The sequence below is a fragment of the Cygnus olor genome, chromosome 7 (genome assembly GCF_009769625.2).
Source record: "Cygnus olor isolate bCygOlo1 chromosome 7, bCygOlo1.pri.v2, whole genome shotgun sequence".
Classification (NCBI taxonomy): Eukaryota; Metazoa; Chordata; class Aves; order Anseriformes; family Anatidae; genus Cygnus; species Cygnus olor.
This window is the reverse complement of record NC_049175.1, coordinates 10980478-11007206: the sequence shown is the minus strand read 5'-3', so window position 1 is coordinate 11007206 and position 26729 is coordinate 10980478. Positions and strand designations below refer to the sequence as shown.

General features: G+C 38.0%; 1 protein-coding gene across 5 annotated transcripts; it reads right to left on the bottom strand.

The window, feature by feature from the left end:
* Positions 1 to 3954: 3954 nt before the first annotated feature.
* LOC121072802 (solute carrier family 22 member 15-like) lies at positions 3955 to 26494 on the bottom strand. 5 transcript variants are annotated; one of them, XM_040562824.1, is made up of 13 exons: positions 26349 to 26494; positions 24914 to 25060; positions 20945 to 21077; positions 20156 to 20320; positions 18438 to 18567; positions 17210 to 17431; positions 16298 to 16438; positions 14495 to 14580; positions 13121 to 13174; positions 10437 to 10545; positions 5969 to 6041; positions 5324 to 5482; positions 3955 to 4331 (listed from the first exon to the last, which is right to left on the bottom strand). In XM_040562824.1, exons 1-13 carry the CDS (start codon positions 26436 to 26438, stop codon positions 4305 to 4307), a joined length of 1536 nt encoding a protein of 511 aa, XP_040418758.1. In that variant the 5' UTR covers positions 26439 to 26494; the 3' UTR covers positions 3955 to 4304. The 5 variants fall into 5 exon arrangements, with proteins under 5 accessions (XP_040418758.1, XP_040418759.1, XP_040418761.1 ...); XM_040562825.1 differs by having other exon boundaries at positions 13121 to 13171; XM_040562827.1 differs by lacking the exon at positions 20156 to 20320.
* Positions 26495 to 26729: the final 235 nt, after the last annotated feature.

The following is a 26729-nucleotide window of genomic DNA, read 5'->3' as shown; positions in this document are numbered from 1 at the left end:
ACCATCAAAAACAGTCCAGGCAAAGTTGTACTGTACTTTTAAAAGCTACTGAAATTGCTCCAACATTTGTTTTCTGATTTATTCATCCTAATACCAGCTTGTTTTCTAAACCAGGAGACTACACAGAGGAACAGGACCATACCTAGTATAGAAAATATTGTGGATATTTCACGGCAAGTTAAAACGGGCCTGATATAATTCAGAATCACACTACAAGTGTGCTGGAGTTAAAAGCATAATTTAGTTTCTAGTCATCATCGACTTCTCAGCCATATTTCCCTTTCCCTCACAAACATCTCCAGCTATTGTCACCTACCACCCTCCTCAGGTGGGCACAAACAGGAGACCCACTACATAATACAGCCTGTACATTTCTTCACCAACTTGGAAGTCTCGGTAGAAAGGAATGCTGCTACTACAAGAAAATACCAGATTTATATATAGTTTGCCTATAGCTGTACATCTGTCCACTATTTTCAGAAATTTAACTCTAATGGAAGGATTGCATATATCAAAAATTAACCCTAAGAAATTTTACATCTCCTGTAGTAAGTGATGCAAAGAAAGATGACCTTCACAATGAACTGCTAACTCACTGCATGAAAAAAAATATATCTCTTGCATGCTGTAATACATGATACAATTATTTGCCTCAAGCAAACTGAAATTGAATGGCAGAACCAGCTGGTTACAGATGGTAGTGTGAAAAGTTCACCTCCTCCTTTCTCTGCTGCTTAGCTGCAAGAGTATTAGTCAACAAAGCAAAGGATTATTCATACTTCACTGTTCAGATTAAAAAGGATAAATTCTAAAAATGAATCTATAGCCTTCATTTCAGGCAATAACATCCAGTGCTCCAACAAAGCAGGAAATAGCTTTGATGAAACATCAAATGAGATAATGAAAAAGATCACTGAGATGAGCTTAACATGAATACCATGCAAAGTTTACTTTTCTGAAAAAGGAACTCAACCCCTACCTTTATACCTGAGCTGATTTAAAAAATGATGGGGGGAAGGGGAGGAGGATGTTTAGATGAATTGCTGGCTGATGAGAAAGTAAAACAAAGGATATTTGCCTGCTAGGGAAATGCTGTTCCACAGCGAGCCGGTCATCAGGATAGCCACGGAATGAAAAAGGTGAAACAAGATGGTATGAAGTAGAAGAAAAACGGGAAAATATTTTTAAATATTTATATCCTTTTTGTAACTAATTCTGATTGCTCTTGCTCACCAGCACGTTTATTTTTACTGGATAACTGAAGGATTAAATTCTAGAATAGAATAGTTCAGCTGGAAGAGACCTTTGAAGATCATTGAGTCCTACTGTCTGACCACTTCAGGGCTAACCAAATTTGACCAAGTATTAAAAGATAAAAATTGCATAAAGACAGTGAAATGGCATTAAAACGTAGGTGGAATAAATGAATATTGTTTTTAAGGCTTTCGGCTGAAACACAGTACGAGCAGGAAGATGCTAAAGAAAAAAAAAAAGACTTCAAATCAGTTTAGAGACAAACAGAAAGAAGGGCAATTTCACAACTAAGCGCTAAAACACTGAAGACATTGTTCCAACACAGAAACAGATGAGCAGTGCAGATGCAACATTATACTCAAATTTCTACACACAAATAAAGCACAGGAGAAGAGCTAAAAGTGATACTTAAAAGATGGGGATTGTGAACTAATGTGTATAATTAAGCCACTTAAATTAACTCAGCTCCGTGTTCTTTTTACAGAGAAATGGAAAGCAATAGATAATAGTCCCACACTGCGTATAGAATTTAGTAGGGCATTCCTACTAAAAATGTTTTGTCTTCATTAAAACTAATGGGAAAAAGTTGTTCTAAATGAAGAATTTCTAACTTTACAAGTCCAGAAATTTTAAGGGACAATACCTATTAAAAAAATGCTGCCATTTTGATTTGCTGTGACACATACAGTAACGAAAAGTAAGGAAACAGTTGGTTTCCTAACTTTAGCACCCTGTGAAGTCTAATATGCTATCACATTAATCCAACTGAAAATCCAATTAATAAAGCTATAATTTCTCTATTTATAAACATATGACTGGAAAAACACTCCCCATCCTCACCCAATAGCACCTTTTTTATCCAGCAATAGCAAAATGTAGAAAGGATATATAAAATAAAGTTAAAAATGCAAACCACATGTTAAACTCAAAAGATAAGAAGCAAAAATGGGAGTTGATGTTTCCCTTCATATTCTCTTTTGGATGCTGGAGATGAAGTACCAAACTATCCAAACAGCCTACACACAAAAAAAGTACTGCAGGTACTATGGATGAGTCATGCCAGGGCTACTGAAAAGATCATTTACTTATTTTTGGGACATGCAGCTTTCTGGTCATCAATCCACCAAATTCACAGAAGTCACCCTAAGTAAAGGGATCATTAATTCCAGGTGAAATGAAGCAGAAAATAAGCATGTTCAAAATGCAAGTGATCTTTGTTTCCTGGTTTTTGTTTCCCGTTATTCCCTCCCCCGCAGGATATGGAATAAACAGCAGAGGAAAAAAGCTCTGGTATAGGCTGCTTTATTTAACGTGGCAGGAGGAAGAAACAGATTCTCACCACATAATCCTTCACAATCCTTCTGCTCCAGAGTCTTGTCTCTGCTTTGGGAATACAACTTTATATTGTTCTATTCCATATTAAATTTTATTTCTTATAATAAAAAAAATAAAAGTGAACGGTAACAAAAGTTGTTTTTTTACCATATCCCTGCTGACCCAATTATCTTTTGAAGAGGTATAATTAGTCACTATGATTATAAATGTTAATGTGACAGAAGCATTAATATTATTCAAGAAAAAAAATAATCAACTCAGTTCTAATCCTCACAGTGAAACATTACAAAAATGATGAGTAAATAAATGATAAAAGTTCGCAGCATATTCTACAGGCTGTTTGCCATCAAGGTGCAGCCCCAGAAAATAAATAAATGCACACGCAATCCACCCTTTATGTCAACATTATCTAGGTGTTCTAATTGCCAGTTGATTTTCACCTCATGGGGACCTAATCTAGCTGTTTGTAAAGCACACACAGATAACCTACACGCAGTACAGCAAGGCATCCAGGCAGAGCAATCCACATGTACATTTATATTCATACGTGCATAAAATGCACACATACTTGCATGGGTGCACTTATTTGCAGAACTATTATTTAACTGTGAAACTTGCTCAAAACACATAAGCTCTTCAGTAACCTTTTTCTTACAGATTCTTTAAATAATAGACCAAAATCAAAATGATAACAGTATTCTTCAAAATGCCTTGGTAAATGTCCTGGTGACAGCAGCACTCTGTAATACAGACAATAAACTTTTTTTTTAAATAACAAAATTGTGTTGGCTGTTGTAACTGTAATCTTTATGATGTATCTATTCCAACATAAATATATTAAATGATAAGCAAACTATCCTTCCCCCTGAAAGAATGTCACATGGGAAATTTATATAATTTTGGATTATATATTATTACACATATTATACAATATATGACGTGTTCAGTAATTTCCAGTTCCACATGTACAGCTTGAACTAATAACCTTTTGACTAAAAGGTTACTCACCCTGTCCTTTAAGTGCACCTTTTCCCCCTCTTAAAGGCTTGACACCATTTTTCCCAATGTAGTGTTATTTTAACTTCACATGCCTTTTCATGTTCAACCGTATCGAAAAAATATTTCTTCCCACAATGAAAACCATTTATTCTCCTTTCAGATCTCCTATTCAGGCTTCCTATGTTAGGCATACAAAGACCAACTACATGAAAATCTTTGGTCTCTTCACACTGAGGTATACTGTAATTCACAGGCAAAAACCCAGTAGAAAAAATTAGCATATACAGGCTTGCTGTTACTTTTGACCATTACAGCTTGTGTGAATATGTAAGGCCATCTAAATTTTACATCATACACATCACTTCAGTTGCAACATTTTATTATCTGAAGCTAACAGTTATATTTTGTAACATAAATTATTTGAATTCTTCATTTTAAGAAGCCACAGAGAAGTCCAAACATCCAAAGTATGGTTTTGTTAAGTCATTACATTAAAGCACTGATTTGTCACTTCTTTCCTCACAAGCTTTGATCAACTTTTTCCATCTTCTCAACTTGCCTTCACATAAAACTGTTCAGCATGCTATAAACAGCATTATACATAAGTCCTCCAAATTTTCAACTCCGATATATACAGCAAGACTCTGCCCTTCAGCTGTTACAGCACCTTCTCAATGGAGGCTTCATTTTTTCAGCACAGAGAGACATTCTGAAACTTAAGTGCTTTCTTCCAGCTGGTTTGCCTGTCAAGACAGGAAAAATAATTATTGAAAAACAGATTACGTCTTATTTTTGTTGTCCGATTTTGTAGGCTATTAAATGTGAAAAACAGAATCCATTATTTTTTTTTAAATTAAGTAGTGAAATGACATTCAAAAAGCACAGAAATGAGTTTTTTCCCCCATTTCAACTGTATGCAGTACTGACATGGATTAGGATACAGTAAGCATAAATTGTGGGTAATATGACTGAACTGATTAAATATAATAACAACCAGATAATTAACAAACTGGCACAAAGAAAAACCACAAGGAAAGCATGTGTTCTTTTTTATCTATACTAAGCCTCCTTTGTTCTAAGTTAATGATTTCTTTGTTACAGGAAATTCTTTTAACTTTTTATTCTTTAAAAAAAAAAAAAAATAATTCCTCTATGAAGCTGTTCCCCAACTTAGTAGATATACCTCCCATTTTCTATTCTATGGTTGTTGCCTGTTGAAACAAAACTTTAATTTCCCATTTCATAAGGTTATTTAATGCCTATCTACAATGGGAAAATGCTTTAAATGGCTCTAACCAAGGGGACTAATAATGGATTAAACATTTCCTCAAATACACATTAATTCTAGATTATATTCATTACAAATCATGACAGAGAAAAAGGCGCAATCCAGTAATAAAATACATCTAGTTGTTTTACTATGAGTACTGGCATGTTATTGAATGTGATGTCCCTGATTATCTTAGATTGCCTTAAGATTGATTTTCTTTAAGCAAACAGAATAGTATTGATTTACATAAAATTTAATACATATATGTGAAGGCGTCTAGCCTTTTCATCTTTAAAAGCCAAGCAAAAAGAATAAATTTCATCTCCACTTAATGTGAGAGAAAGATGGCTTTTAAACGTTCATGTGCAAGTCCATTCAGGCACAACCTAAGCAATATGCGCTAAATCATGGTTTACGTAAGATAAAGGGAGAAAAATGGAAAACAACAGAAAAAAAATACTCTGCCTTTTCATTTATAAGCACTCTGTATTTGGGACTCTGAAGATCTTCAATGCTCTCTGCAATTGGCTTATTCAGTGTTTCTGGCAGAAGGAGAGTCAGGAATCCTGCTGACAGCCCACTGATTCCAAACACCACCAATGGTACAGAAGGGCTGAGAGATTTCTGAAATTAAAAATACATAACAGAAAAACATCGCAATTTCCTGCTCTTAAAATACATGATCCATGTGAACTGCAGTCAACACTGAAAAGCTAAAACTCTTCCATGTGTGCAATTATCCATGTACTAATAGAACAAAGAAACCCAATAAATGTCATTTCTCAGAAATAGCTTCATGGGAACTTTAATTGTTTACATGCTAAAAGCACTCAGCTACAGAGTGGGTCTTAGCAGTACAGAAAGCATTACATGATAATCACTTCACTAACAGATGAAATATTAAGACAACACAGAGTAACTAGATTCTTTCCAAAAAGGGTAATACACTAGGTACTTTCAAACATCTTGTTCATCATTTCTAGAAGCTGATTTATTTTTTTCTTGAAAATATTTTTTCAAGTAATATAGATGTATGTGGTACCAAAATGAGCAACATGCTTTTGAGAGAACCTAACACATCTGTTATATAAAAATTAAAATCAGTCTTACCATAGATGGCACAAATGGAGCCAGAATGCCTCCAAATCTGCAAGACATGGAACAGACACCCAAGCCAGCATTTCTGTTTCAAACAAAGGATGAAAGATACGTAGCTTCAGAATACAGAACTGCAACGTGTGGTAGCACTGTCAGAAATGACTTGTGTTTTGTTTAGTTTGTTATCAATAGACTGTATTAAAATTAAAAAGAAGGAAGTTTTTTAAGCCCTCCAGCAGTTACTCCAAGATCTTCTACAACTGCTAAAAGGTCAATCACACCCTTTCAAAACCATAACAAAAAGCACTCCTCACAACAGCTGGAACAGAGCTAGGTTTTCCAGCCTACCATACAGGGCAATATAATTGGACATCCATGTGCTGGATGGGGAACAATTTCACAATTTGGCAGGACCTGCAGACAGAACCACCCAAATGGCATCTCCTATCTCTTCTGTTGCCTTAGGTTACACAAATGAAAAGTCAGTGCTCACCTCCTAACCGAAAACAAGTATATGCTACCGTGAAGCTTGAAAACGTTTGGCCGGATGCGTCACTATAAACTGCTGAATTCCGTGCAACCTTCCATTTTCAGACAGGTTTGAAACAATCTCATCTAGACTAAACGATAATCAAAGCATGGCTTAGAACAGCAGGACCCTCTTTAAGAAACAGACAAAAAGCCCCAAAGCCTTTCATTTGCTGATCAAATGCAAAAATCTTCCATGTTTGTATCACCCCTAAAAATCTTACTTCAGAGACTGACACTGGCAGCGCTCATGTGCTGGACAGCAAGAACTGGCTCACAGCAGCTGTTCTCCTTCCCACATCTCCCAGTTTCTTCCTCTCACACGACTGCATTGAGCTTCTCCCCCTCAGCCCATTTCCTTTTCCTTCTCTGAACACAGGAAGACAGCGACAGGATAAAAAGACGACAAGCAGAGAGGTGACACGGGTCACCAGAGCACCAAAACCACCCACATCCACCACCCTTCCTAATGGCCCTTTGCACAGGTTAAGGGAAACAGATGATGGAAGGAGCTGAGGAAAAGCTAGTGACTTGAGTGTAAAAATAAATAGAAAAGCAACCTATTCTCTCATCACATCCTCTTGGGAAAAGGAAAATAGCAACCCACACTTCCTCACTTTGAAGCAACATTGATCCAAACCCCAAAAGACAAGTCCTATCTCCTCCCCTCTGTCAAAATCCCTAACAGATGAGAGACTCCGGTCAATAATCCAAACCATTCATTTAGGAGCATCCTTCCCACAAACCCTAAGTCTGTCAACATCCAGAGATATGCCAGCTTTTTTTCCTACTGAGAGGAAGCATGGCAAAAGGTGATCATAAAAGCAAAATATTTTGTTTGAATTCCAATGCAAAAGGAAAACAGTTGTTAAAAGACTTTGGGACATAATTAATTCAGAACCCAGCATAGCTTGGACTATGCAGAACAATGTTATGGCAACCCAGAGGAAAGATGCATTCTGCTCAAGAGCTGTTGGAAGCATTCAGGAGGTGCTGAGCTGCTGGCAGCTGCCCACCCACTGCTGATCTCACCTCAGTGCCTTGCTTTTCCCCTGCTCGCTGGCAGACCTACTAAACCTGACTCCCGCCTTCGCTCCCACCACACCACGGAGCACAGTGCTAAACTAATGCCAGCCAAAATAGCTCTACAGCCAGCATAATCACATCAGCCTGGGGCTTTGCTCAAGCCAATTAGTCCTGCTGCAGCTGCCTGGCTAATTCCATCTGCCACGCAGCACTCCTCTAGCTGCGCTGCTCAGCCAGCACTGCCTGCACAGCAAACAGCCCCGCGCAGATGCAAAAGCCTGTCTGCTGCTCACACCGCCTGCTCTCACATTGCACTGTGCTTACCAAGGATTGTTCACCAGAACGCTCCTTGCGGAGAAAGCCAGAGACCAGAAGGGGAACCACTGACAGAAAAATAAAAAACATGTTTTTCCCTGCTGTGAAAATAAGCATATATGCTTTCTGATGATATCCTAGGCAGTTCAGTGCCCCCACTCTGATTGTACACATTATGTACAAGGATAGCATAACTTTGCAACCATTTTCTCAAAAAAAAAAAAAAACCTGTGATTTACATCTGTATTACTAGAGCTATGATTTCATTCTGTTTCCAAACACTGCAAGATAACCTTCCTTTTTGTTCAAAAACACAACAGAAGTGATGCTTTCTATTTTTAACTTTCTGTTCCCCAACAGGTATTCTAAAGACACATTAAGAAGGGAGGAAAAAAGCCCCAAACGTGTACACACTTCAGTTTGCAGCACTTCATTTCTAGCATGAGATACACTTCTCATTCCTCCATGCACCAACTATCAGGAAAAAAATATGCCTAGCACGGTCTTCATGCTTAGAGTAATCAGAAGGTTTAAGTAAGGAGCTGTACTACTGAAGACATTTAACTTCTCCGCAGAATATCCAATTGGAAAAAACAAAACCAAAAAAAAATTTATTCCACCTCCTCTCTTCTACCTTAGAAATGGGACATGTCTCATCACATGGCATGGCAAGGCTCCGTGCTGGAGGAATGCCAGGATCACTACAAAGCTTTACAAAGACCACCAGATGGTGCTGATGTTTTACCTTAAAATTAACCACTTTCCCATCACTGTTCTTGCATTAACTCTAATATTTGTAGTTAATTAAAATACCAGAGAGATAACAAACACATTTTTAAATGTATAATATGCCACATGTGGGGAATTTTCATATTGTCTAATGTAATAGTTTTCCATATTATTAAGCACAATCTGTCTCAAAGCTGGTGATTTTCTGAACTTACTCTTGCATTTTCTCTACTAGCATTCCATACCTTTGACACACAGTTACTTTTATACCACAATATTAGTGCAGATTCTCAAATGAAGCAGCAATTCCACAGATTAACAAAGCCAAACCAAACAAACAAAAAAATCAACATCCTAATCACTAACATCTAGTTTCAAAGATGCTGAGACACCACTGCAACTCCAGCTAGGTATGAGTTAGACATGTACAATACTTGGCCCTGAACACCAATGGAACTTAAGAAGGCATTAACATAAATTACAAGAATACAGTGAAACAAAGAAAAGCTGAGAAATTAAAATCAGATTTGATTCTCAATTCTTAACTCCAGAAAAGCAGAGGGGATGGTAAACAAAAACAATAAAAATAAATAAAAATAATAATAAAATAATAAAAATAATTTTAAAATGATAATTAAAAAAAAAAAAATCAAGAAAGAGACCTTAGAAGGACACAGAAGTTTGGATTGAGAGAATGTAAGCAAACCTCCAAATCCAGTTTCAGTCAGCATGCTTGTGACTTGCGTATTAAACCTAAACCTTTGCCAAGGATGACAAGCTGAGTAGCTAGCAACAGCCAATCTACCTCCATCCTCACAAGTTTTATTGCAAAAACTGCATTCACAGTCTAGTTTATGCCCCTGTAACATATGGGAAATGGTGAACTTCAAAAGAAACAAAAAGCCAATCCAAGCAGTCTCCCACTCTCCCTGCCCCTCTCCCCACAAAGGCCCTAGTTTCCTGGAATCAAGTGATGGGTGTCACCATCCTTAAAAATACTTCTTAGATGCTAGAGGATGCATCTACCAGCCAGGACACCTTCCTACTCCACTCAACATTTCATTTTCCTGCTCTCTGAAAGGAATGCTCAACTTTTGAAATGTGCTATTTTTGAGCAACTAGTGCAATATGGCTCAAACTCTGAACATGTACTTGGAGTATCATTCAGAAAACCACGTGGAGCTGAGATGGCAGCTGAGGATAACAGGACTAGGAGGCATTTATTTTCCTGTCTCAGGTTTATCTTGGGACAAAAGGAGAGAGCTCAGCCTTACAGAGTTTGTTAGGAACATGAAAAATAAAGTAGGGTTTTAGCCCACTTGTTCATGAATTAAATGTTATAAAGCAAATCATTGCCATGCAGAAAGTATTAAATGAGTTACATTATGAATACCTAATTAAGAAATATATAAAAGCACTTGTTTTTCAAGAGGCAAACAAACATAATTATGTTGGAAATTTAAGTACACAGAAGCACTGTAAACAGTCCTTACTGCGCATTCTATATTTATAATTAAGTTAGCATACACTTCCATCACATCATGTTCAGTTCTGCAACCTATAATTTTACTTCCCAAATCAGTAGCATAAATGAGAAACATGGCACCTAGCATTGCAGAGCATGAAGGCTGCTTTTTCCTTTTTTTTTTTTTTTTTTTTTTAATTCTGATTCAGCCCTGGTGGAAATTGCCAGAAACCGCTCCAGAAAGCACACTGCTGCAAAACACGTAAGTATGAGAAGAAGCCCTTTCAAGCTCAGACAAACTGTCTCAATTAAAGAACGAACTCATATTGATATTTCAGGTAAAAATAATCACACCAGCAATCAGGATCACTGCACATGGAAAGGATTTGAATTTACCTACAAGCTCTGTTCAGTTACCTCAGCACTGTTGGGTAGAGTTCAGATGTATAAATATATACAATGTTGAAAGCAGCACTGACCATCATTTTTCCACACAAGGCTAACAAAGTGGGACTGAGGAGTAAACCTTTCAAGAAAAAGAAAATAAGTTCTAAGCATATACATATAACTACATAGATAATTATATATAATATGTATACATAACTATTTTATATAAAAATATATAAAATTTATATATATATATATATATAATATATAAAATATATATATAATATATAAAATTTATATAAAAAGTATACTCATATATAAAACGATATCTTATAGAAATAATATATAAATAGTCTGTTTTCTTACTCTTTTTACACAATGTTGAAAGCATCTGGTCCTTTTTAAGAGACTTTCATGTAAAAACAATGTTTCATCTATGTGTTTTTTTCAACCACACACACAAATAACCATATCTCATTTCTTCCCAACTAGCCTAAAAGCTAGCAGAAGAACAAATACGTAAAGGTATATTTAGGGACAAGACAAGCACCACTTATTTATTTTTTAAGGGGTGGGTGGATTCTAAAACTATCATAGCGGTAGAAGGAAAGGCCTCCAGCTCTGCAGACAGAAAAATCTTACCACATAATTGCATCTTTTGACAAGCACAAGCAGACAATAAAAGCTCGTTGACTAATATATTAAATTAAAACCATTACAACTTGATTCACCTCAAAAGCTTATCTGCTCCCCAGGGACATCCTGTTGGAACTTAAGAAGCAGCAGCCCTGTAATTCTAAAAAAGGAATGCTAACGCAGCCTCGTTTACTTGTAGACGACCTTTAGTTGACAAAACCAGAGTGGATCTTTCAAAGTTCTGAAGAAACCTGGATTTCAGTTACTCTGACTTTGGATATGATTATGTTTGTACTATCTATTTTAATAAGTAGAGAATTTATTTTTTTATTGTTAAACTTGAAAAAGGATGAGTGCTCTGATTAGGTGTATTTCAGATTCTCTTCCTCAGCACTGAGTTCAGCATATGTTTCATTTTGGATCAAATGATGCTAAGTAATGTTAAAGTCGCATTGCTTCTCTATTGTTTTTCCTTGCAATCTTTCCCTTAAATATTTTCAATTCTAGTCATCTGATCAAATCAAATTTTATTTCAACTGCAGCAGAAATTCATTTGTATGTAAACTGAAATCCAGAAGCTTGATTTAATTTCTTTGATGCATTTTTGCAGTTATTTCCATAATTCATGCAAAATAGATATAATATTTTTTCACCCAAGCTCTCCTTTTGCTTAGTAAGAACTCAAATGTTACATACAGTTGCCAGATGCAAAGCTGTGAAGCTGCTCTTCAAAGCCTTGCGGGCTGCCATCAGAAAGCTGGGACATACCTTTTCTTTCATCAACCAAACATGAAGCAATGAAGAAGAGATCTGTAATTCTCAACTGTGTTTTAAAACATACTGCTTCTCTCCCAGGGAGACTTAAGTTAAACGCTGTATATCCATATACATATTAGAAATATAGCATTAGTGCACTTAGGAAGTTCTGGTCTTACTATCAAAACAGAAAAAAAGAGTCTGTCTAGACAGAGAAATTAGCACCCAGAAGCTCAGGAGTGAATTTAAAGTGCACTTTCTTCTCCACATTCACTCCCCCAGGGGAGGCTGAAGGCTGTCTGCACGGGGAATTAATGCAGGATTAGAAGCACGCTGTAAATTCACTGCACGTCAGCGTCCTTTGTAAGTAAGCTCGGACATTTGTTGCATCTTCCTCATCGCAAAAATATATTTAGCAACTCTTACACAACACTCCATTATTTTCTCTACATATATAACACCATTAAGCAGGAATGTGCTTTTCTCCTATGGGGATTCCGGCAACCAGTTATTTATAGGTCATTTGCTAGATCCAGCCAAGCATATCAGTGCACCTTCTTTAACATTTCTATTATATTTTGTATAATATCCTCTCACTTGAATGTCCGGTAGTAACAATATGTACGCAATTTTGTCTGAAATACTGCAGTTGGTGCTACTTTTTCAAACTTTGGTCAAAGTTGCAAGTTCTGACTAAATTCAAGCATTTGAGTTTATTTCTAAACACTAATTTTCCATTAATTGATCTATAGAATTTAGGGCAGCAAAGTGAGGTAAAATGGTAACAAACAGTGCTGATGTTTAAGAGTTTCTAGAACAGGAGTTAGTGATTAGCGTTTGATGCCATCGATGTCACTAAGTCTCATTTGCAGTGCCATAATGTAGATTCTCCCTCTGGATGTCATCTTTATCAGAAAAAGTTCAGTTAAACAGCACTTTAGGACTAAAGGAGTCTTTACTTCAGAAAGAGTATCCACAAGGAAAGGGTAGTTCTCAGCACAAAAGAAAGTACCCAACATCAACAAAGGCTGAGACAAAACTGAGTTAAAGAACTGGAAGTTTTCTTTCTTCAGTCAAAAGCATATCAACGAAAGTCACCAAAGGTTATGGTTGTGTTCAGTACAGCCAGGTAAATTCTAAGTGAGTTAGCCCCGGGCTAGGAGTGTGCTTTGTCTACTATAGTATAAAGCGGACACAAAATGGAAGTCTTCCTGCTTTACAGCAGCTTTTGAAAAGAAAATAATACTACAGCTCAATTCCCCCTCCGCTGCCACTCTCCCTCAGCAGCTCCCAATCCGATATTCATATCACTGAACACTCACTGCATCCACGGAAGTGACTCATCTTCATCATGCTCAGAGCTGAATTTCTTTCTGCTTGAGAGATACAGATCATTCTGGGCCAAGAACCAGTATTACTCTTACCACAAAGGAAAATAAGAACTTTTAAAGGGATTAAAGTCAACTTGATTAAAAAAAAAAAAAAGATTCCCTGGAATTTAGCAGTTCTTTATCAATTACTACCTTATCCTGGATTAGTCACTACTGCTTTTCTTTCGTGCCTTTTTTTTTTAAATATATAATGAGAAGTGCAAACAGGGAAGAGATGGTCTCAATAAAAGGAACAACAAAATGTCTGAGGATTTGAATTAACGCAAGCACAGCAAATAGGATTACGAGATTTTTTTTGTTTTTTTTTTTTTTTCTTACACTTTTCTGCAGTTAATTTGAAATGGATGCCAGACAGCATTTATATCTGTTAAAGATAAACACAACTTTAGAAAGCTACTTTGTAATCACATCACTGGTGCTCTATGATGTTAACAGACTCGTAAAGTTAAAACATTTCTACTAAGGCAATATTATGAAAAACAGAATCTGAGTGGCCACTTCTGTTAGAGTCATTTAGACCTACATTTTCAGTGGTTAAGGTACATGCTAGTACAGAACAAACGCACTCGAAATGGAAAGAAACGTGAAAAGAAAAAAAACATCCGGAAGGTCACTGATGATGACAGAAAAAAGACATCTTTTGAGATCAGAAATGCTTGACGATACTCTGTTACCACGAGTTGTCCTCAAACTGCACATTGCAGCAGTACAGAGTACAAAGCTGAGAAAGACAGCAAGCTTCTTGCCATCCCATGGCTTCCATACTGCAATTCCAACCTCCATTTCTAAGTTCCAAATACAAAATAAGTGTTTTTTTTTTTTTAAGCTTTAGTGGGTTTTGTTTTTGTTTTCTTTTTAAGTGATGAGTTAAACTTTTAATTCAGGAAAGTCTCAGTTCATATTTCTAAAAACACTGCATGCCACTAAAACAAATGTAAAATTAACCTTGGTGTCTCATACCATCAAGATCTAACTAAATTATAGCCCTGCAGTCTTGTTATTAAAAGCAACATTTTAAGGTAAATTGATTAACAAGAATGAATGAATGCAGTGTCAGTATTTGAAACTGAACATGATAGGTTGTTCTGACCTTCTGAGAGCAAAGAGCTTGGAGTCAGACAAACTTAGTCAATTAACAGGTCCTAGTAAGGGCTAATTATGTCTACAAGAGGTTAAAAGCAATACAGACAGGACCCTGGCTACCTGACCAGCCTTGGTCTGGAGAGTCAGGAAATACTCATTATTCAAATAAAAGCTGAGAAAACAATGTAACAAATACCTACTTTGGCAGCACTACATACTTACCAGAGTTTTTTGGTAAAAACATGGTAAACATACAGGCAAATCCTGCAAATATCAGAAAGCACATCATAGTTTTACGTCTTCCAGACCTAGAAGGAAAAGAGCACCAAGATAAAGACGGAAACAAAGTCCTTCAATATATTTTGAATCCCTCTGCAAAACACCAGCTGAAACATATAGCAACATGAGTAAGTTACATACCTATGGTACCATATTAAGTGCTTAAAATCCTACACTGTTTTCCCAGCTCTGTGTACCAAAGGCCTCCCATAAATGCTTTCCTACTTCTAGATTTTTTTTCTTAAGAAGAACCCATCTACTTCAGCAACAAGAATTCACAGACTTTGTTTTTGCCACTAAAAGGTATCACAGTGCATACACACAAACATAGTAATAATTCAAAAAGTACTTCTTAAGTTTCTTAATCTGTATTTTTACAAGTTGACATGAATATATGCAGCTACAACACAGTAAAACTACTTCATATGCTTCCTCATTTAACAGTATACATGCAAAAATAAGTAAAGGTTGTTTCTACTACCTAGTGTTTTAAAATAAAAAGGAAGTAGACAGGATAGAAAGACACCAACCCATCACTACATCTGTCATACTTAAATATTTCATAATTACCTGCACAGGTCTATAAATACATCCTTAGCACCAGTTTGCAGGCATGTACAAGAACTATTTATGCTTGTTATTTCATTAATTCTCACAGCTGCTTCTAACTACTATCCCTAATTAGAAGAACTGCAGTTAATCTATAAGCTAAATATTTATTTTTAAAATCTTCTAAATATTTTTGCAACAAGACAGCTGTACCTGAAGGAACTGTTCACTACAGCTGAACAAAAACAGAGCAGCTGGCTTACCACCTTTTTTCCATTAAGTGAATAAAACTACATATTCCTTACTTCAAGAATCAAAAAAATAAAAGCTTGCCAGGTAAATTAAAAATTTCAAAATACAAAGAAATTAACATGTAGGAAAAGATTTGTGCTGTTTGTGGTTTAAATGCATGTCCTTAAGTTTTCTGGGTTTCGGGTGAAGGTTGGTGGTTTTTTTTATTTATTTTTTGCTTGGCAGAGCCTAGAGCTTCTTTTACTGCCAAACAAATTGTAAACGTAATATCCTCACCTTGATGAAGAAAGTCATTTTTCTACTGATCTCAATGAGACCAAGACACCATTACAAAAACACTCAAACTGAAGGTTAGGTGAAACCCGAGTAGCACTGTGCCCTGACACTGACTATCCAGCCTTTGGAAAAAAAAAAGTGCCCAACCAAAGGATGGCCTCCAAACACTGCGAAGTATGAAAAGACATGGGCATCGACCATCCATGCCTTCATGGTAACTAAACGGCTCACCCTTCAAAGGTCTCTTTGAACAATTTAAGTAAAAATGAACAACGCTGAAAACTGTTTTCAGTTGCAGTTTGTAGACTTTGATATACTACAAAGTCACTCTGAACAAAACAAGAGGTACAAACAAGCTATAGATACTTAAATAACTGAACTATACATATTTTTTTCCATGAAGACCAAACTTGTTGTTTTTAATAACATTAATCATGGAAAATCCCATGCCTTGAATAATTCAAACTATGAACAAAACTAAAGAATGGAAAAGGCAGAAAATTAAATTCCCATTTCAATATCAACTCCAGAACCCCCTGCAGCTGACTTAATCCATAAAGAATCAACTGGTTTAGAAGAACAGTGAAGTATCATCCCAAGAAAAACGTTAATGTTTTTCTAGGCTGTCTACAAATATATGCAGAAAATTAGGAAATAAGTTTTTCTTACCAAGGTTTCTCAATAAAGAACATGCAGAGTGGAAAAGCTGGAACTTCCACAAGACCATAAAGAGCCACATTTAAATAAAGATTTCCTCCTAATTCACCAGCATTTAAAGTTAGCCCATAGTATACCAAGCTGCAGACATACCTAAAAATAACCATAAAAGTTAGATTACAAGCATATCTAATCTTTAAAGGTTAAGATTTAAAAGGCAAATTATGCCAAGTTATAGATTAGCTATTTTCAGTTAATGCGTTAAGAAGAGACTCTTATTTTGTCCAACAGGAGAAATAAGACAAAGAGAATAGTTCCTATTTAAGTAAACTATGTGAAAGGAAAAAAAAATGCTCATACACATGCACAGCATAACTTCTGGAATTTCCTATAATCTTTGTTTTTTTCTAGGTTAGTTAGCTGATCCTTCTCTGCTCTGACATCTTTTTTTTCCCCAAGTTGCAAAAACAAAAACAGCACCTAATATGCTATCTGCATTTCATATTGCCCCCAGTTTTCCTGCACTGAACCACGTATTCTTACATCACATTTCTTACACGTATTCCAACTCTTACTCCAGATCTCTATTCCATATAGTGCTTCCTAAAACTGGCTCAAATATATATCCTCTCAATTTCTGCTTTGGCTTCTCATTTCACTGAAAGTAAATATTATGTTTTCACCAGATTATTTCTTAGCAGGCTTTGAGGCAGATTCTAAATAACATACTGAAACTGCAACAGAAATAATAATGAAACATCAGCTTTACAACACACCATTTTAGATGTTTACTGTCTGCCCTCATTAACCATCAGATTTATGATTAGTTTGAGGACAGCATTTTTAAGAGAAAATGATGAAAATCTTAACAGTTTCCTCATGTCTGACTCATTCACAGCATCTCAGTGTCTTGTTATTACATACCAGATGTACATAAGTATGATGGTTCGCCACCGAAGGACTGGGTGTTTTACTAAGTTTAGTATACCAGGTGGTGATTCATCCTTTCGTGAAGTTCCTGCACTTGGTTTTAATTTTAGATTTAATCTTTCTTTTCCATTACCAAGGGCAATATATTGCATCACATCTTCAGCTTCTGCAGTTTTCCCTTGGGAATACAGCCATCGTGGTGATTCTGGCAGCATACTAACAGGGAAGAAAATCAATGATGACAAGTTTGTTCCTACAAGGAAAGCAGTAAAATCAAGCTCCCTGTTTTGCAAATCAATAATCAAAACAAAACAAATGGTACCAACGCAAAATTCAGAAAAATACATTTTATTTACACTGTTCTGCCTATTAAATTCCACATATTCTGATAATAATATACGGTTAACTTTACACAAAGATTTTTGGAAATGCTTGTCAAAGCACTCAGTCATGTTGAGACAAGTTTAAATAGAGAATCTACTACACTAATAATGCTTTTATTTTTTCTGAAGCTCTAACTATCAGAAGTATACATGGGATATCATTTGGTATTTTAAAAGCATATTTTCTAACAACACAATGCTAGCACTTTCAGTTTTTTAAATACTGCTATATTTCATAACCTTTTTTACAATAATGTCTATGTAGGATTTCTAAATAGGAGAACGCAAATGCAATAGTGACAGAAACAGAAACAAGGGACCTCAAAAACATGCAGATACACGACATCTCACAGTAGAAACGCAATTCCAAGTGCTCTCACTTATTTCCCTTTGCACACATGCCTGTCTTAAAAAGTAATTCTAAAACCCCTCCTCTAGGAGGACTTCCAAAACTTCTCAAGCACCAAAACCCAACTTTGGCAGGAGGCTGTGTTCCTGGCTGATGCTCCAGCTCACGGCCTCTGGCAGGCCTTTCCTTCCCCAAGCAGATTTGTAATCAAGCTTTATTAGACAGCTGGCATACAGCTGCTCTTTGCAACACTGGCTGCCACAACTGTAACAGCAAACAGAAATGCAAGCTTTTCTTCCGGGCAGCCCTGACCTTCTGCTTTGTTTAAAAATGCTTCCTCCTTCACTACATGATTTTCTTCTGCTTGGTTCATAAAAACATACAGAAAAATATCATCCTTGTTTATACCACTCTTCTGAACTATGATAAGAAAAATAACCGTTAAATCAATGCATAATTTTTATCATTACAATGCACGTGAACTACTTACAACGAAAGAAGAAGGAAGATGACTCCTGGAGTATTTGATACCAATGCCAGGTGACGCCACTCTCTTACACAGTAACCCAGTAAAGCATAAACAGCAATGCCAACCGCAAACGTCAAATTAGTTAATGAACCTGGAAATACAAGACCAAAAAAGTGACTACAGATACACAAAAACGAAAACCAAACTTAAGTAGAAACCTTAAATCACTACCCCTTGATAGATCTAAATAAAATAGCACTAAAATCTTTACAGTATCTTTGTAGCACTCTGTGAACCAGCTGGCTTAAGTGTATTGTGCAATCCTAATGACGAATGCCTTTGTATAACTGGGCGAGTGGGGGAAGGTGAGCAGGGCTGGTTTCCTTTCAAAAATAAAGGGCGGTGCATAGTACAGATCAAGAAACGAACAGAAACCTACAGACCAAAGAGAAAACCCAAAGACAGGAAGGGGAAGCATTGCAAATGATTTATTTAGGTCTTTAAGATAATCTTGAATAGAGGTGGCAGGCTGGAACAGAAATTGCAAGAAAGCTATGAAAATACAAGGACTGAGGTCAGTATATAAACAGCCGCAAACCAGAGGTACACTACAGCAAGCTTCTGATGAACAAGTGTAAATAAAAACTTTAAAAACACAGGGTCAACTTCCATTCCAAAAGCCTACCAACAAACCTTCTGCAGGCTAACACAGGAGGTCTCGTACTAACCCAGAAGCTCTCAGCTATCGCGCACACAGCCTAGTTCACAGGCAGCACCTAGGAGAGCTTCTTTAACACTGCTGAGCAGCGTTCAGCAGCTTCCTCTCCTTCAGCCCCTGATCAGTTGTGCAGCACCTCTTTGCCAACAGCTGAGCAGAACTAGAATAAAGCACCTAAAGTGACAAGCAGCAGGAAGCAGGCTGTCTCGTCGGTCCTTCAGGAGGCTGGCCCTGCAGGGAGAAAGGCTGGGAAGAGCTGAGATAGAGACAAGGGCAAGGGGGAAGGAGGGGCGGGAGAGAGATGACGTGAGTCAAAAAAGTGAACCCGGGAGAAGAAAACTCAGTACTTGAAAAAACACAACTGAAACGGAAAGCTATCAACAAACCACAACTGCCTCCTACATCCCCAGGAGTCCAGAGGAGAAATGAGAAAATAGCAGAATGAGGTAACTGGAGAACAGAGAGAAATACGCTCACAGTCACAGCGAGTCAGCACTTGGACCAAGTTTTTCCCCATGCTGCGCTAGCTGAAAACGTTTCTCTGAGTTTTACAACAGCACAACACGCAAGTGTTAAATTTACTTTAAGTCTTGGCAGTGACATCGAGAAAGGACATTTAAAAATACTGGATGTTCAGCACATCTAATAGAGGTAAAAAACACAATCATTTTGTGGTGCAGAGAAATTCCAAAGAACACTTTGAAGCATATTTTCCCAAGATACTGTACAGCACCATTCAGAACTGGCAGGATCTGCCTTTTTTTTTTTTTTTTCAGTGCAGCGAAATTTTTGGAATCAGTGTACCCATTTAAAAACCCTACTTTTGCTATTTATCAAACAAACCCAATCCTATGTTTCTTATTTAAGCACAAAAATTAGATCTCCGATGAATCAGCATCATGTTCATTTGACATGCTAACTAACTTGACATTTTAAATTTTTTAATTTGTAGCAAGTAAGGTATTGATAGTCAGAACAACACTTGGCACAGTAATAATGATTAAACATTCCCAAATCCCACCTGTAAATGACCAAAATGATTTTCCTACATATTCCTGTGTTAGGACAAAAGACACAAGAGCCATTCCACCATTCACAATTCCAACAAAGAAACGTGAAACTGCAAATACGCCATAATTTGGAGCTAATGCTGTAACATACCCAAAAAGGACATCAAAAAATAGACCTGCAGAGAGAATAAAATAGCATTAGTACTTATGCTATGCAGCCTGATCTCAGAAGAAAGGCAGGGAGCACAGTGACTGCAATGAGTCTACAGCACTCCTCTCTCACATTTGGCTTTCTGAAATCATACTACGTGAAAACTACGATCATCTCCAAGTCTTACACTTTATGTCTACAATAACAAAGATAATGTTTCCTTGAGACAATGTTGTAATTTAAAAAATGACCCCTTTCCAGCTGTTGCAAGTGCAGCTGGAAAACAAAATAGCAGGGCCTAATCTACCAACTCTAAAGAAATTCAGATTCTCCCCCATCTTCTCCCAAAAAAGGGGGATTATTTTTTATTGGGGTGCAAAATGGCAAGGAAACGCATGCAGCACTGCACCCAAATAGCAAAGTCATAGCAAAAATCGGTTATTTTTCATCTGTCACTGATATTCCAGAGCCCACTATGCTGCTGAGCACACTCATATCAACCAATTTTAGTGCTGCTTTACTCTAGCAGAAATACTTAACCAGACCATTGACTCCATATCAGTGTCATGGCAGGGTGGCCCACAGGCAGGGCAAAACCAGCAATGTTGTTATCCATGCAGAACACATGAGAACACTTTAACGGTCTTACCTGAAATATACACTGGTTTCCTGCCCAGTTTATCTGACAAAGGGCCAAACGTGATGTTTCCAATAAGCAATCCAGCAAAAAATAGGGATGATGCAAGGCTCACTTTGTAGGCTTCTTGTTCAATTAGATACCACTATCAAAAACAATAATAATAATAATTGTAATAAAAGAATTTCCTTATTGTCTTAAGTATTAACAGCAAGTTGTTGGCTTTCTCCAAAACAAGGACATCTACCAAAATTCTTCTGGTGCCATTTCCCATCGCTTTCTTTATATCCAATTCAATTTTTGTTCAAAGTTTGCTGCACAAGCCAGCATTAGTATTTCTTTTTCCTCCCTAACAGACATCTTCCTCTACTTTTCCAAGAAATATCATCATAATCTAAGCTTTTGACTTGGTAGATTTAATTACTTTCACCTCCATTCCCAACACTTGACAAAGTGACAAGTTAAAATTAGGAATTTTTCAATTTTTAAACTGCTCAGCCATTTCTACATAAGCTTAGTTATTTCAATCAACAAGTAATAAAAATTATTCATTAACAAGAATAAAGCATGCTCACGCTTTTAGTACTGAGACAGCTACTGCTGTGCAGCCGTAATTCCTAACGCTGTTGCCCTGCACTGTACACGTGTTGAAGAGAAGCAGGAAAGGATTATGGAAAGATGTCCTAAAGAAGACTTGCTTTATAAGAACTTTAAGAAATACTTATTAACTACTCATGGATACCTCTTAGTATTTTATTGTGTGCACACATTTATGACCAAACAAAAAAGAGTTAGAAACAAATAATGGGTTTCTTTATAAAATGTACTTTCTACTTCATGCAAAAGCTAAACTGAGGTAGCATAAGCAAAAGTAGTCTGTTCTACAGAAAAGAACAGCATGAACTGACAGTGGGTTGGAAATTGTAGGAAGCAATGTCCTGGTGGGGCAAGGCACGCAGCTGGCTTGTGCAGCCCCCCTACTACACACAAGTAGAATCAGCAGCAACAGAAATGCACTGCTGGGATTACAAATATTGCTCACATCATGAAGCTGGGAAAGAAATGTGATCAGAATATCCCAAGTCATGTTCCAGGAAAAGAATTTAACTAATTCAATGCAAAGCCTTACAGAAAGAAATATTTAATAATTATTTGTAATGTGCAAGGACACTTAATCGGGAAAGGGGATGAGTATTCAAGCCAAAACAGTGTTGTGCTGACTTTTTAAATGATATCTGCTAAACGATATCTGCAGTATTTCCTTCCATGAAAGGAAGAAGGATCCTAATACCACTTAGTTTTTGTTTGTTTGTTTGTTTGTTTTTTAAGAAATGAAAGGATTAAAAGGGGGGACAGGGATCAGGGAAGAGGCATATGACCAGAATCCTACACAGCATACCACAGCCTCAACCTTGAATTAATACAGATCCCCACAGAGTATTAGGAATTTTCAGAAACTTGTGATTATAGCAATATGAAGAAACCTGTGCTTTCATTCGTCAATCCTGACTCTCATAGCGGCAGCGTAGAGATAAGATGTGGCTCTATCTGTCCCACCACTCTGGTAACCTGTGCCCTGCCCGTCCAGCAGCCTGCAAGACGGCAGACTGCAGGAGTAGGATGAGATTTAACAGCATTCACTTTAGTCTAATGTACCCAGTTTCAACACTTCAGGGTTTTGGAGTATTTTTGGATACTCTGGGATGGTAAAACTCCTGTGCAGCAGCACTTGCAGCTACTTTCCTACTACTATACCTTCTTGGTATAGTATTAGATTCCACCCTATTACGGCAGATAAAGATGTAACTCACAAAACTTACGTTTTCTTAACTTTCTGAGGAGGCTTAAGCAATAAAATATTCCTGGGCACAAATCCTCAGGAAATTTCATCTGGGATAAAAATATCACAGCGCGTCCTCTCCAAGACACAGAGCACTGCTGGCGTGAGTCCTCCTCCTCTGTGCTAGCACACCACAGCATACAAATTTCAAACTCCCAGTTCTCATCTGCAGTGTTTCAGGCTGATATGAGACAGAAAACAGCCTTTCAGGTCCTAGATACGGTTGTAAAATTCAGCTTCTCAAAATTAAAGGATGATTTCTACATCAATGTAAAACATTTTCCTTAACTCACCTTCCTAAGTATCACTTGTTAAATAAAGCACGGAGACTGAGCTGATGGCAATCCAAGAAGCAATTCAAACAACTGTACTTTCTAAAAACAAACCCTGAGCTGTTATTTACAAAATCTTAGTTACGCCAAAACTGATTATAATGATTATTTCTTGAACCAGATCTTAAGAGCTCCTCTGAAGTTTTGTTGAGCTTCAGAGCAGAACAGTGCTGCTGTCAAGCCAGAAAAGAACTGAAAATATTTATGATTTAAACTCTGTAACATCAGCAAAGTATAGGAAATAAACTTTATAAAAGCAGCTTCCTCTCAGAAGATGACGAGAGAAAAGATTGATTCGCAAACTGTTACTTTAGCTGCTTAGTATGTGACTGGGAGATGCTCATAGTTTACCAAGTCTGATATAATCTGTGAAGAATATATCTTTTAAAAGAATGCATCCGTCTACTTTATTGGCATAAAAGGAACTGGTTAAATATTTGTCAAAATTAACTGCAGCTTGCCAACAAAAACATTGCCAACTTTGCTATCACCATAACAGACATCCTCTAGCTCTTTAAAATCCACATGGCAGTTTGATTTACTTACTAGACCATTAACATCCAGAAAAATGTTGGCCAGCATCTAAGACATGAAAATATATATACACATTTATTAACAATGTAATAAAAAAACTTAGTTACTGAAATGAATGGGAACAGTTTTGTTTGTTTGCTTGTTTTTAGTAAGTCTTCAAAATCACTACATTTTTTGGAAATAGGCACACTGACTCCTACGTTTAAAATACAGTACCAGATTAAATTTGCTTTTTTTCTGACTGTAAATTAAGCATTACTCCATATCGTGCATCCTGCTGAGTCTCAAATTGAAGGGTGATTTTGTAAATCACGCTAATCAAGAAAATCTGTTTCTGACAGAGGATATGACCCAATATTGTAACATTCCTTCTTATTTCTTAGTCATTACATTTTTCCAAGATAAACAGTACAGTCTCACATTTGTGATAATGGGAAGGAAGCAAAAACTGGGCACCAGCCACGCCAAGAGCTATCCTGCCTTAGCAAGTTACTGACAGCCGCGCCGAGAGCACAGCCAGCAGAATTCTGACAGTTTACGCTAGAAGCCAAGCCACCCACACAATCTTTTTTCTGGCACTGGCAGCAATGCTTAGGTCACTCGCACTCCCCTGAATGATTATAGCCCAGGGACTAGCAAAAAGCGAACGCAGCCTTCTGCGTGGAATTCACAAGGCATGAGGATGAAGGGTCAAGCTTCTGTCCCACTCAGCAAACTTCAATCTGTTCCAGCTCCCACTCTCACCGTACATGAGAATACCCAGACATGTGGTGCATACACTGCCCTTTCATGCTCGTTTTAATCTTTAAGATGCATCTTCTCTGAGAAGCTAATTCAACAACTCCAGGGGAAAGCTTAAATACATAGCACAGATTGCACAGACATGACAAATTGAACCTTTTCTTGGTGGAAAAGAGACATTAGGAGGAGCTCATGCTAAATTCCAGAGTTATAAACAGTAGTTAAATGATTAGTCTCACTAGCAATGACTTTCAAAAACATGTGAAGATGAAGAAAACTGAAAACAAAAGAAATAAAGTTTAACGAACCTACTAAGTGTATTGGTTTTACACTAGGAAAACTCAACTAATAATTTAATAATATACTTTCAGTTTTTAAAAAAAAAAAAGAATAAATTAGAAGATCCAGATGGGTGGGTTCCAGCCATTTTTAATAGCACAAGAAAAACATTACGCTAAGCCCTGCTCAACTTTCTCAAGCACTGGTGGCCTAAATCCCAAGAAAAGAATAAACAGGCGCGACGGAAGTACTTGCCTCGGTTACGATAGATGTGAAGTTGCTCATGAAATGGATATGCTTGGCAAGCTCAGCTTTGCTCGCTGGAATTCCTTCTTGGTCTATACGATACTCAGGCATGGCTCCCACAAGCACGATAAGCATTGACTGACAAGCCACGTATACCTTAAAACAAGATACACATCACTTACCCTGAACAATCCCAAAGAGAAACCACCCTTTTTGTTGGCATACTGTAAGCTTTTCATTAAATTAACAAACAATTTCCCTTCATTCAGCAATGCAAACCAAGTCTACTGTGTTTAAATCCCCACGACATGATCCATCAGGGCAGCTGGAAGCAACAGGTACCACTCCTAAGTTACCGATGCACCTTCAGTGACTGCGTCATCTTGCCACCCTCCTCTCTGTTCCAACGTTGTTCTATCTTACTGTTTTTTTTTAGCCAGGGATAGGAAAGGAAGGCATTAAGAACTTCAGCGTAGTTTCACAGCTAGGATTTAACCCTAAGGCCAAGGTTCTTTTCTTAAAAAAGAAAAAAAAAAACTTTTTACTTACTTTACTCAAAGAATACAACCTGCAGTGACAAATCATGAGTACTAGAAATGTAAGGGACATTTTGTGCATTTGTTTTTGAACTTCTGCTAGTACTTTCCATTGCAGATTCCATTGCAGAGACTGAAACCCTTACCTGATCACTGGGAAAACTTGGAAGTTCAGGAATAAAAAAAGATTCTCATACGGAAATCCTTGTAAGCACATTTACACATCCTATGGCTTTCATGTTGTGAACGTCTTCCAACTTGTGTGATTTTTTTCTTTTAACTTGAACTGACATCCTTAAGTCTCGGTGATCATTTTTGGCACGTTACCATCAGTGGGAAAGTTCTGAATTTAGAGGGAGCATCTCGGGGTGGTGGGCTTGGACTGATGGCTCCAAAGCTGTTTTATCAGACACTTACCTTGAACATACTCGGAGAAACAAGCTACAGACACAAACCCGTAACCTACCAGTACCACTTCCTTCCCCCCAGCAGTGCTTTAATCCAAATTGCAGAACTGCGCTGACAGGAGGAAGCCTTTTACGAAGGAGCTGGGAGCGACAGATAAATGTTTGCATACGGGGGTGTGGGCGTTATTTAAAGACAGCACCGTGAAATATCACTTTCACCAATGACTAAAAAAAAAAAAAAAAAAACCAAGCTTCCCGCGGCTGGACTCCACTTCCTTCCACGCAGCACAGCCGCAGGCACCGCTCAGACACCGGTCGGGACGCGGCACAGGCGCACAGCGAGGGGAAGCAGGAGGAGGCCGGGCCCGGCGCTAGCACCGGGGGCTTCCGAGGGCCCGCCGCATCCCTCGGCCGGGGGCAGGCAGCCCCGGGCGGCCGGGGCAGGGGACGACCGCGGGAAAGAGCGAGAGGCGCGGCCCGGCGCGTCCCTCGGCGGCTCACCTGCAGCAGCACGAGGAAGGCGGTGAGGCGCCGCTGCGCGCCGCCGAACTCCCCCGCCGCCCCGAAGGCCTCCTCCAGCCCCGCCGCCATGGCCCCGCGGGCCGCGGCCACAGCGCCGCGCTGCCGGCCCCGCCTCGCCCCGCCCGGCCCGGCCCCTCGCCCCGCAGCACGGCGGCTCCCTGACGGGATGGGGCCGGTATGCGTCCGCCACCTGCGTACAGCTGGAGCCCGCAACGGCTCCGAAGCTGTTTTCAGGGGAGTGGAACTCTCCCTCTTCCGCGATTTCAAGAGAAGCAGGATTTTTCCACCGGGATTTAGTCTAGCTGCTACCAAAGGGCAATTTTGCTCTGCACCCTTCTCCCCGGGCCGCTGGCTCGGGCC